Raw genomic sequence first — 13,228 nt, forward strand, 5'->3', positions numbered from 1 at the left:
CATGTGCTTAGTGCATTTAGCACCCCAACATGCTCACAACTAAGTTTTCGTGCAGACAAGCTCTGAGTCACCCTGGCAATTTTTTTGGTTTTATAACCACAAGTTCCCATTCTTCTCAGTGTTTGCAAATCGCCCACCACAAACATCGAGCGACTGACTATTCAAAACGTGCTGCCAAATGTGCACAGTAACCAAAATGGAAAGAAAGAGAGGAAAATATTTTTCTCTAATACTGTAACGGAACAACCGGAGCGTGAGAATTTTCAGCTAGAAGTGTGATCTGTAAGTACTCAGTGTCCACTTAAGCCTCTATGGAATGGAATGAAGCTGTTTCATTGAAAAACACAGACCCTACATATGAAGAATATATGAGAAATATCAGGGCTGGTGCGTGGAGTAACAGTCCAGAATCACATATGCACAGACAGATATATTACATATAGGATATATACACGATATATATATATGAGGGGGGAAATTCATATAATAAATTGCAGAGCCATGTGATAAACCTTTGACCATTTCTCCTGCACTCTGCTCACTGTACAATCTCCACTTATTCTAAGGTTCCAAACCCCAAGGTAGCTTTGATCAGTGGTTACTGAAAAAAAAAAATTCAACCTGCCACACAAATGTTTCCTCTTTCTCCCCCCAAAATTACCTCCACCAAGATTCCATCGTGGGCCAACGATAGCGTCTCTAAATCTAAAAATATCTCAAGGACCTGCAGGGCTAGAAACGGGAATTTATAATCACTGGGAAGGTAAAATTCCTACCTTGCCAGTGGAGGCCCAGCACTCAGTTTTAGCCCTTGAAGGACCAAAGAAAAAGGAATCAAAATCAGTAACAAAATAAAATATAGAACAGGTTTTTTAGGTCATTTTTTGACAATTCTGTTGGTCCCTTGAGCCGGATACAGTTAGATTCATGGTAACCAACTCACTTGGCTCTACAGGAAAGACAAAAAATAGTTCAGCTAAAATGCTCTGAAACATTTCTAAAACTATTCTTTGTAGCATCTGTAACATCTACAGGATGTGTGAAAGTGTCGTGAGGTATAAAGGTTTTACCAGCACTCTTTCTGGATAACTTGTGTAACTGAACGATGGCTTCACCCACTATGAATAATGATCCTACATCCCAAACACCCACACACTCTCTCTAATGGCAGTGTGTAATACTGTACACAAAAAAATACAAAATAGGGATATTTTACATAGCTGGAATGTGACAACAGAAGGAACTTTTTGTAGGAAATGAATTTTATATATTTATGAAGTAATTATACATATCAAATAAAATCAATGGACGTATCTGCACACACAGTATTTTGGACTTCCTCACTTTTTTATTTTTTTAAACATAGTGCTTAATTTGGTAACCAATTTTTTCTATACAAATCAATGTCAAATGTGCGCTGGCTACCAGAACTCTTCATCTGGCAACAGCAAAAGAAAGAACAGTGCTACGTTTCCATCCAGGAGACCACTTGATTTCCTTCCACTATCAGTTCTGTTGTATTTAAAAAACCTTCTCACGTTGTTAATAATGGATTCAATTTTACCTCCCGACTTCAGAGTTTTAGCACTTCAGAAAGCAGGTCCACAAATGGGTTCTATACAGCCTGCCGCTTCAGATTTTTTTTCATTTTTCTCAGCCCCTGCAGCTCTTTCTTCAGGTGTTTTACAGCCTGCAAAATATCTGCTCGCTGGGGATCATCCTCTGCTTTCTCCGTATAGAGGAGGAAATGTTTAACAGTTTCAGATAACAACATTTCAGGGTCCACATCCATCTTATGGAGACGCAGCATCCTTTCGCAAGCTATCGCATAGTTTTTATGCCAATTGACTGGGTGGTTTTTATGTGAATTGATGATTTCCTTGTATGACTAAAAAATAAATAAAATATAAAGCACACACACATTTCTCTCTTTAGTGGCTTTCCCAGAATTGTATAGAGTTAAGAAAACAGACACGATAAACATTATTTTGACGGCCAAAATCTAGAATGGCACGTCTGTGAAATCAATCTAGTAGTAATGCAGAGAATTATGAGTTGGAATAGCACTAGGTGGCAAAAATATGTCATTTACTAGCACTGCTAAGTTTTTTTAAAACGCTGCAAATGAATGATATAATCCCATTCCATGACATAATACTCTTCCCTGAGAGAGTTGTTATCCTACGGAAAAGAGATTCAATTGTAACGCATGGAAAGACATTTACCCAATAGTTCAGAAGGTCGGGACATCTTAAAGAGGACCTAAGCAGTCCATTGACTTCAATGGAACCATTCACATGCTCAAAAGTTAGGCACGTGCTTAAGAATCTGCCTGAAGAGGGGACGATTCAAACTTCAAAATGTTACACAGTAGGGAACAACTTAAGAAAACTATTAATGGTTCATCTGTTGGGCTAAAACGTTCCTCATCTCTACCAATGGAGATTATTAGTTTTGCTACTGTGCATCATTTAATACCTTTACCCATCAGGTACTACCAACTAATGAGCCACTAATGAGGTCACAGCTAATATTTCTAGTGGTGTGAAGTGCAGCACAACTTATTTCCAGAAGGAAGATTTTAGAATGTTTTATTTGCTGGTCCAGCACTGTGGCACAGCTATGCATGGACATGGGGGCTACAGTGCTCAACTGGCATGGGTTAGGAGTACCTCATTCTACAAAACAAGGTGCGAGCTAGATCATTTCTAGCATCACCTTTATTTGCTAACTGAATGACCATCCAGACAGGCTGCTGAAATTGTCTGGGGCAGACTTTTAAAGGGGGAAACAGGACTGGGTAAAATCCCTGAACAATCTCCTTTCAATTTGTTATAGACTTGGTTTGGATGAACAAGAACACATCCAGCACTCATGCTATCTAGCTATGTATACATGCCCTGGGCCTTGCTATGGTATCAGAGCACTAGAGATAGCTCACCAACAACAACAAAAAAAGGAAAAACGGAGAGAGAAAGTTACCTACATTGTATGCAAAGGTATAAAGTTGGGATTTTATATCTGGAGACACGCTAGCAGTTTCTGCAAGGTCAAAGATAAAGAAGGCTGTTTTCATCCTAGAAAACAGAATAAACTCTATCAAGACAATTATAACAACATCAAGTACTTGGTCCTGCTAGTGAAGGTAGGGGGCTGGACTCAATGACTTTTCAAGGTCCCTTCCAGTTCTAGGAGATAGGTACATCTCCAAATTATTAATTTATTTAATAATTTTTTTAATACAACTAGGTCACTTCACATTAACAAGCAAAACCTTCAATATTGTCTCATGGAAGATACATCCCCAAAAGCCCGTTATAATGGTATATGAAAGCCCATCTCTTCTCCACTTGAAAGTTTACTGTGGATTACATTTGACACAAATATATTTTCTCACTCTATCTCCAAACTATACTCTCCTTCATCGAGACATTTTCAGCAAAATCCACATTTCTGCAGGAGCTAGTCAACAGAATTCACTCCGTTCTAACCATTTCATTAAGCTGATGTACAATCCATACGATGCAGGGAATTTTCCTGTTAGGCAAGTCTTCCTCTAGACAGTTATTTTTTTCTGAGGGGGAAATATTTCACTTTGCGGCAAAGCAACACCCGCTATTACAGCACCCACTTTGACATGCATTCTGTGGCAACAAATTGAAATCATTAGCCGTGGGTTGCTGGGAAGTGAAGGGAACCTCACCTGGCTTGCCACATCTCTTCATTTGCTACAGCTTCCCATGATGATGGATCAAACCTGAAAAACAATTCAAGTAAAATTCAACCACACCGCCTACAGCACTGCATTTCATCCATTGGACTCCAAGCATATCATCCACTGCACGATCATCTTGCACTCTACGACAAAACCCCTTCCCCTCCAACTTCTCAGGTTATAAATCACCTAAGCAGAAGGAATGTGGCCACGAAGCCTAGGGCACAGCAGCAAGGAATTCAGAATGAACCTGCTCCTGGATAAACCTTATTTTTCTCTCTAGATATAATCTCTTGCTGCTCCTTTTTTACGCCTCACAGCATGCTGACCATCCTGAGGCTGGGCGGCTTGATATAAGCACCCTTTATAGCTCTGTTTGTGATGCTTTGGGAGTTAGATAAGTCATGTCCTTAATACTCTTGACCCCTGTGAAAAGGGAAAACAACATCTGAGGCCAGTGAGTCACCAAACTGGCCTATGTCACATAGTTTTAACACTGTAATATAAATAGCATCTTTCTTTCAAGCAGGCACTACTGAGATTATAATCTTACACTTTAAAACACCTGACTCTTTTGTTATTAAACTGGGGAACAGAAGTTGTAATTCAGCATTGCACTTAAGCATATGCTGAAATGCCATTGACTTCCCTGGGATTTAAACATGTGCTTAAGTGGTCTACTGAATAGAGATGGACTTAAGGACATGCGCTTTAGTGCTTCGATGGTGAGGGGCCTTTGTGCTCTTGAAGACAAGGGATCACAGCGCTGACTATAACCGGAAAAGGCTTTATAAGCCCCTACCGAGTTGTGTGGTTGCCCCTCAATTTCAACTTAACGTGCCAACAAATCTATAGTTATGAAGTACCTCACCAGTCCTAAAGATCCTCACTAGCCCATTCCCAAACCTCTCATAGAGACACGATTAATCCCGGAGAGTGGTACCACACTCACCATGGTAGAGGAAAACTGTGATGATGCCTCTAAGCTAATTTTCACTCCTAACCTCATCAGTGTTTGAGCCTAGCTCTCTGAAGGAGAACTGCTAAGTGAATTAACACTGCAACACACAGCTCCCCCACTGTTTATGCTGGTGGCAGAGGACTAATTAACCGGAAGACCCAGCACAGAGTCCCTCTTGATTTACAAGGCCAAGAAAGACAAATAAGATTTGAAACAGCCGCGCTTCATACCTTCCATAGTCTTCAGTCCAGTTATAGATACTCCTTGTAAGACGTAACCACTCTCCTGGGTTAAAAGCAGTTCCTGAAGAAACCAATTTGTCACAGGAACCCCATGGCCAAAGTGAATAGCTTTTTCTCCAAGTTGAGTCCCCTTCGTTAAGTCCTATGCACGCAAATGCTTCCTTACTGTCAAAAAACAGAGACCCTGTTATTTGTAAATGCTTTCAGCGTTCTAGTTTTCACTGCGTTACTCACCACTACAGTGGAAAACAGCTCCTCCCGAGTGTCAACAAGTACAAAGCATGGCATCGGGGACAATGCGCAGGCAGTGAACTGGGAGATCTGAAACCAGTGTTCAGTGAGTATGTGCTATTTGGGACTGACAAGAAGCGAGGATTGTTGCAACATCCCAGCAGATAACGGCTCCCCTGCCTGGCGGCTATTCGCATCCACAGCAGCCATGGCGCCGGCAACAGATGGTTTTGTCCTGAGGCTCCTGTTGGCAGCAGTGGTGACAAACAAGTCATCTTCTGACCTCCACAGTGGTCATGTGGGAGAATGGGCCCTGCCGGTGGTGAGCTGGATGATCAGTTTCGGGAGGATGGGTCTTCCTGACAGTCTTGAAATGGGCAGGACTCGACTAACAGGTGTGTGTGTGGGCGGGGGGGAGGCTGTTCCCCTGGATTGTGCTGGTGGAGGAGGCTCCTTATTCAGTTTCCAGGCGGGGGCCAGCCAGGCGTACACTAGCATATAGAGAGACAGGCTGCAGTACCTGCAGGACTTCCACTCAGTGGCGCAATAGCTTGGTCTGTCGTCCTCCTCAGGTGCTGCTGGGGGGCTCACGAAGGAGGGAGGAGACTACAGGAACAGCATGGCCCATCCCCCCTAGAAGCACTGATGTGGGGCAGAAGGGAGCTCAGCTCACACACTGTCTGCTGAGGTTGTAGCAACAGAGGGTGCACTCAAAGAAGGGGCTGCCCAGGGCAGAGTGAATGTAACCCTTTCTATGCCAAAGCACCTTCTCCCCATGCAGCTGCATGTGGGTGTACCTGCCAGTGCTGCATAAGCCACCTCCCCCTCCTTCCATTCCATTGAATCTATTAAGTTATTTCTAGCACCCCTACCACTGGGCACCAGATAGCAAACTGAAAGGCATCTTGCAGTCTGTGAGCTCTACAGCTGAACCAGTCAGGTTGAAAGGAGTGTATCAAAGTCTGAAAACATACAGACGTAGACACACACATGCAGAAAGAGTTTTTTTTCCAGAGATCAACTGTTAAAATACTTATTTTTATAAAAAAAGGGAAATTTGCCAGATCAATATCCTAGGCAAGGTTTTCTATCTCTATCAATTAATGCAGAACACTGTTAGAACTCTGGTGTTAGGAAAGAGTGTTAACTGACTTGCTCAGAATTGCAGATGTAGCCTTTGTCAGGACTGGAATCAGAACTCAGGAGTTCCCAATCCCAGTCCTGTGTCCAGACCATCAGCTCTGTCCTCAAGATCTGCAGCTAGGAGACCGGGCAGTTGCACACTCAGCACTATATTGCCCATCCTTATTCAATGGTCACTCTTATGTGTGTCACAATCTTTATTCATTAGGTGCTCATGGTAATTGGCATAGTGTTGTGGTATGCACAGCATTTGACTTGCTGGGCTTTGAATACTGAAGCCACTGCTATTACATGCCTGTCAAGGCCATTTAACTTTAGAAGGGGAATTTCTGTGGATTAGTTTAATGTTCAGTCCAGTGTTGCACCTCTGGAATGGCCAACACTGGATGCTTCAGAAGTAAGGAGACTCCTCCAGTGCACACGGCCAACTGAGAACCATCACACCATGGAATGGAAACACATTTCTTCCTGACCACACCTGGCAATCGTCTTATGCCTTGAAGCCCTTGCCATGTTTCTCCTGGCTAGTCAAAATGTAGAAGCTATTCTTATTCATGTGAGTGTTTAATCCTTTCTTTGCTCTTACGAGGCTATTTCTGTAAATGTTTATTCCTGGAGTACATTCATTCAATACTACTAAGATGGCCGCAGTGTCATGAAGGGGAAACGACAAGTTTTCTCTCCGCCTGTGGTGATTTCAAGTATGTAGGAGCTTTGCTTTTTTTAACTGAATAGTGCCAAGATCTTACAAGCAGTTTTTGTTAATCACCTTTTATTTTTCCTCCTGAACAATAAAGTTTATAGCTGGACGGTGTTACTTCGGCCTAGATATTCAATTAAATCAGTGGGGAAGTCGGTGTAGACAATTGGTCTTTTGGAATGTAATAGCTGCTGCTAGGCAAACAATTTTAGGAAAAAAAGTTTAAAGGTTTTAGGAAAGAAATGCTTACTGTTTATTTACTTTGAGAAAATGATGGAGATTAAATGTGAGCGTTCCATCGGGTAATATTCCTTCCACAGGATTCCACCGCTTCCCAGGAAAAGAGATGCCTGGCAAATGCTTCGCCATCTTTGGTAAATACCACTCATAAGTCATCATCTACCACAAAAGATAAAAAGATTTAAATGATCTAAACTTTAAGACTAAATTCCCCACCTGCGCGCACACAAAAAATGTAAGTTTGCACAGATTAAAAAAAAAAATTGGCTCAAGAGAGTCTAGAAAAACTTCTCTGCTTGTGTAAATGTATCCACTGACTAGAGATGCGCAAAGAGGCTAAATTTTGGTTAAACGTTAGGCAGCATGTTTTGGTTTTGCAGGCAAATCAAAAAACCTTGCAATATAGAACATTTTACACTTTCAAGCTTTCAGTGCTCATTTGTGACAAAGTGAAATAAGTGATCTCCTTTTCCATGTTGAAAAATTCTTTCCTGCTTCTAGGGCTACAAGGGAATGAAATAAACCCTGCAAACACACCACAGGTATAAACATAAAAGGACTCATTAAGGCAGTTGTATAAAAACTGTACAACTAGGAGCCTGAAAAAATCTCACCCACAAGATTGCAAATGACACAGAGTGCAGGAAAAGAGCCGCAATGTTGTACAAAATGACAAACCCCATCACTGGCATACTGCCGTCAGCATCTTGCTTGGGGTGGGGGCCAGAGGCCTGCTTCCGTCTTGCAGTGACTTGTGGGGACAGATCTCAGACTTGCTCCCCCTTTTAACATTTTCCAGGTGCCTTTCTGCATCCACGGGAGTCTCTCTCTTCACTGAGCAGTCACGAGAGGCTTCAGGTCCAGTAACTTCCCAAACAGCACAAATATTGGCTGTAAGTGACATCTGAATATTTTCAGTTATCTATTACTTGGGCAGCTGATTCCCCCTCCACCTCCTGTTGTCCGTGTTGCTGACAAGAGAACACAGGAGGCAGAAGCACTGATCAGTGTCCCATCACTGCATCTGCCTCTGAAGCACCATTGACTGAGCTTTCCCTCTTCTTCAAGGATGGGGTATGATGATGTCCTTCTGAGAGCTCTCCTCCCGGGAAACTGGTAACGTGGAAGAAGTGGGGGGCGAGGGGGACAGAATGGCAAAAGTGACATGCAGCAAGAGGTATCATCTCACACCAGGGGAGACAGATTGGGCACAAGGGTTGGGGAAAGGAGGAAGCAATCTTTTGCAATAAATGATGAAGCTTCCCATATGATGGCAGTGCTCCATTGCAGGTACAGGGTCAGAACCCCTCTGTGAGAGGGCAAATTGCCATGCTTTCAAGGATCTGCGTTTGAGAAATATCTCATTGAGCATTTCACTTGCCTCATCAGAATAGCCCCAAACTCAAGTGACATGTGGTTATGGATCAAGGCTACTTTCTTTGGGGTACTTTCTATCATTTCTCTACAAACTGTGCAAGCCCAGATCTGTGTTTTAAAGTTATGTGCAGCTAGTCCCAAGGGCAGACTTCACACTGGACAGCTTGTTACCTTGAGAAAATGTATCTTTATAATTAAATTAAAGTCACACGGCTAACCATGTGGAAACCTCATTGGCTACTGCATAAACACACACATTGATACGGGTATCTCCGTATTGACAGGTGAAAAAACACTTCTTTTACATTTACAGATTTGCCATATTCTTCTTCACTTCTCCCTCACACCCACTGGCTATTGTGGTGCCATCTTGTTGGCATACATGTTCCACTCTAAGCCAAAGTTCAAGTTAAAGTTCATGCCACTCTGGAGGAGTGCTGGAGGCACAGCCTTGCAATAGAGAAAATGGGCCTCCATGGTTTGAACATGTCTTCTGAGTTAAGCCCAGTCACTTCAGGTTTCTGAGCTTGGAAACTTCAGTTAGACTCTGAACTAAAGGAGACTATTTATAAAACAACGTTATAAATCAGAAAAATGAAATATAAGGAAAAAATGAAAACTGAACCTGCGTTTGCTTTCTATAGCAAAGTTTTGGATTGCCTCCTACGTATTTACCTACCTCTTGATCCACTAATGTGACATCAGGCCTCATTCCCTCACAGTAATGAAGGTAGCGAAGAGAATTTCCTGTTAGGTCTCCTCTGAGCAAGATTATTGCATCAGGTGGCATGGAGGACAGAAGGTTCCTTGCAAATTTATCAACAACGTAATTGCGACTTTGGTCACAAATGCTTAACAGAAGACAACAAAATATAAACATCTTAGAACAGACATTGGTGAGGCTTTAAACAATTTTATTCGATAGGCAGTCAGAAATAAAAATAATACCCATCTAGCTATTCAGTAGTATTTTTCACCCACAGATCACAAAACCTTTTATGACAATCACAATCCCCATTTTACAGATGGGGAAAATGAGACACAAAAGTTGAAGTGATTTGCCCAAGGTCACATGGCAGGCAAGTGGCAGAAATATGAGCCATTACAATAACTGTAAATAAATACACTGTAACCTCCCATTTTTATTGGGCCATATAACTCAGACAAGCGTTTATTAGTTTTAGCTGCAAGGGCCAGTACAATGAAATGTCTGAGAGTGTCAATTAAAAACCATTTTTCTAGCTTTAAAAAATACCTTATTGTATTGAGCATCTCAGCATGGGACTATAAAGTCAGACGGAGGGGGCAGATTTGCACCAGCTGTTTGTCATTTTAAAAAACAAACATTAACTGGCAGCTCCAACACAAAATGTCTGTGGTTTTCCAAACTGCATAGACTCCACACAGTCACAAGCTCTGGGATAGGCTGTTGAATGACTTTAGAGCACAGGCTGACATGCCTCGGAGGCCAGTAGTAAAATGATGAGCTGTCTGTGAGGAAGGAACTCAGGGATTCTACACTTCCCACACTTCTCTGCTTCTGGCTCTTGCAACCTTTCTCCTTCAGCATGCAGCCACCTGGAGTTAGTTCATACCCAAGCTGGAGACACTTTGGCTTGGTCATGGAACAGGACTCCGGTGAGACCTTAACTCCCCCAAAGTACCCAGAGAGGCAGGCAAGACATGTGGAAAGAGCAGCAGAAGGTCTAAATGGCCGTTCAGGCCAATTGAAATGTGTAACCCTCTTTATTGAAATAAAATGGAAATGTATTGCTTTGTATGTCTGAAAACAATTTAGTTCACTGCCATGTTTTTCTTCTGACGCTCCAGGAGGCCCCAGCTTTCTGGCCCAGAGTGGCATCTCTGGTCCCAGAGAAAGAGTAAGGGCAGACAATGGAGTAGATTATATTCCAGATGGCTCCAGCAGTCAGGCTGGAACACTAGAAGCAGGGGATTTGTTTTCTTGCCAGAAAGGGAGATCAAAGCATAAGACAGCGGGGCAGTGTAGAAGGATGAAAAGGGTGATACCAACAGGGTTGGAGGGCACTCCTTTGCCTGGATCAGAAAGATGGCATCAACAGGACCCAATTATGGAAATAATCTGAGGTCACTTTGGGTGATGGCTCCAGGGACTTAGGTGCTGGGGGCAGGGCCTGCAGGACAGAATGGTGCTTCTCTAGGATGAGTGGGAGGCAATACTGTACTTGCATGTCAAAAGGTCTTCAAGATACTGCCACAAAGTCCCTGGAAAGTACTGTCTCCAAACCCATCTCTGGATGTGGCCTTTGAACCTGCGACCTTCCTTCCCCAAAGCCAGCAAAGAAAACAGCCCCCAGCCTTTTACTGCCTTTGTACGTCCTCTGAGTCCATGCATGGAACCACCCCAAACCCTCCACGCCACTGCCAAAAATTGGTCTTTTAAAGTTTTATAAGCATTTGAGAAGAGAGCAGTATGGTTAGGGCCACAACGAATCTGAGATTAGCAATGTAACAGGACCATGAGGTCCCGTCAAGAAGTATTTCTGGGGTATTTGTTACCTGTAATTGGCATAAATTTGACTAGTAACAAGAGCAGCAGCGGAAAGCCACTCCACGCACTGCAGCACACGGTTGTTCTCAAGCACTGTATTTCCGACAGAGACAAGAGAGGCCAGGCCTAGTCCTGCTAGAACAGCAACCACTGCATTGCTCTGCATCCAAAATCGCTCCACCTACGGCACAAAACACAGCGAGAATGGACCCAGCTGACAGGCTTGTCATTATTATTTATTTGTAGGTGGCAGAGCTCACAGTGTGCTCAGTGAAAGCACTCTATTTCTGACTGAGTTTTATGTGGCACTGTCTAGACCTGCACCCTCTGATGAAGTAAGTATAGATAAGAATAGCCCACTGGACATGACAGGTACCTCTTTGTAAAATTAATATAACACAAAACTTACCACACCCATAAAAAGTGGTTTTGTAATATCCAAATTTGCCCTCCAAGCAAAAAATAACGAATAAATGCATAGCATTCCAGTAAATAGCCATATCATTGATGTCTTCTCCTGCTTAGCCCTAAAAGAAACAATATAACGTTCCACTGAAAATGATTAAAAGGAGAACAGAAAAGTATATTTATCTGGAAAAAACAATATATATATATATATATATATATATATATATATATATATATATTTAAGACAATGAATTGGCCTCTAGATAAACTCAGTCCTGCCATGAGTGCAGGGGACTGGACTATATGACCTCTCAAGGTCCCTTCCAGCCCTACGATTCTACAACTCCCTTTTATTACTAAAGATCAAAGTTTTCTCTTTTCAAAGTGCACCACCAATGGAAGGATTCCAGAGCTACATATTAAACATTAAGTTTAATTGCGAAGAATCAGAAACAAGTAAAGTTTGTCTAATTAAGACACACAAATCAGCAGGTTCCCTGAAAGCGGCCACTGTGATTAAAAATGCTCTGTATAGGCACAGTGCAGAAAAATGTTACTTAAAACTATCAACAAGCTGATAACCAAAGACAAAATAGAGCATATTAATTCTGACTTACTGCATTGCTGTATGTAACCACGCCACGATCACAAGGGCTGGGACAGTAAAGGAAAGTTCTGTTTTCATGTGTGTTACCTGAGAACTATGGAGAAATCAATTTTCATTTCATCCCCCCAAATCACAGTTTGCACAAAATGTCAATGAAAGTACGGCGTAAGCACAGTGTAATTTATTCCTGCTGCAGTGATATAGCTATATGAAATTGCAACCAAGATGTTTTGTATTTCAAAAAGTGGAATGAACATCATTTCAGACGACACAACCAACCATCTGGGTGCGAAGAGAAAAGGAGAAACAGTGTCTTTTCCTGCCATTATTTTATTCATTTCATTATATAGCGCAATGCCTCTCCATTGGTCTGGGTGCTTCTCAAAAAGTGCATTACAGTGCATTTAACCTCTTGCACCACAATCTCCTCACTACGGAGGAAGGCGAATCAGAACAAAGCTTGGTTACTTATGGCTGGCTGACACCAAAGCTACTCTGGGCTAAGCCTGCTCTAGCTCTCAGCTAGCTGCCCTGCTCTTGATGAATACGACTGGTGAGTGGCGGAATCTTGATTTGCACATTGTAGTGATGAGCTCTTCTTACCTGGGATGGTTGGGTGCAGCAACCACAGGTTACTGGAGCCCTAAAGCTGAAGTAGCTGCCAGAGAAATAGCTCTCTCACCATTGCGGAGGCTAGTGGTAAAATTACTCCCTTTGCAGGGCACTCCAGCGCCCAGACTCCTTACTTGAACTGTGTGAAGCGAACGGAATTTAGCCCTTCCTACTCAGGAACAGCACTTTCTGACTTACACAGCGTATATCACGTTTGCTAGGCAGCAGGGAAAAACCCCAGTGTCCCAGCATCCACCCACTTCCTTTGGTATTTTTATTTAATAGAGACTTAACGTCAACAGGAGTCATGTGCATTCATCCCAGGGCCAAAGCTGGGCCCAGAGACACACATCAACATGGCCACCTACTTTCTAAACATCCCCCACCAAAGCTACGAAGTCCAGAAACTCAGAACTACAGAAAAGGAATAATTATTACAAAGAATATTGAGGGAACAGGGAT

General features: G+C 42.5%; 1 protein-coding gene across 5 annotated transcripts in view; it reads right to left on the reverse strand.

Moving 5' to 3' along the window:
• Positions 1-1,244: 1,244 nt before the first annotated feature.
• Positions 1,245-13,228, reverse strand: part of TMEM260 (transmembrane protein 260) — a 50,924-nt gene continuing 38,940 nt past the window's right edge. For 4 of the 5 annotated variants that reach the window (XM_050952571.1, XM_050952569.1, XM_050952567.1 and 1 more), the window contains 9 exons: positions 12,165-12,248; positions 11,549-11,666; positions 11,148-11,320; positions 9,289-9,460; positions 7,243-7,391; positions 4,907-5,083; positions 3,704-3,757; positions 2,987-3,077; positions 1,245-1,888 (listed from right to left, as the gene is read on the reverse strand). In XM_050952571.1, coding sequence (XP_050808528.1) covers positions 1,616-1,888; positions 2,987-3,077; positions 3,704-3,757; positions 4,907-5,083; positions 7,243-7,391; positions 9,289-9,460; positions 11,148-11,320; positions 11,549-11,666; positions 12,165-12,248 — 1,291 coding nt within the window. In that variant the 3' untranslated portion in view covers positions 1,245-1,615. The remainder of the gene's footprint in view (positions 1,889-2,986; positions 3,078-3,703; positions 3,758-4,906; positions 5,084-7,242; positions 7,392-9,288; positions 9,461-11,147; positions 11,321-11,548; positions 11,667-12,164; positions 12,249-13,228) is intronic. The other variant, XM_050952568.1, reaches the window with a different exon arrangement.

Source organism: Gopherus flavomarginatus, chromosome 5, assembly GCF_025201925.1.
Source record: "Gopherus flavomarginatus isolate rGopFla2 chromosome 5, rGopFla2.mat.asm, whole genome shotgun sequence".
Lineage (NCBI taxonomy): Eukaryota > Metazoa > Chordata > Testudines > Testudinidae > Gopherus > Gopherus flavomarginatus.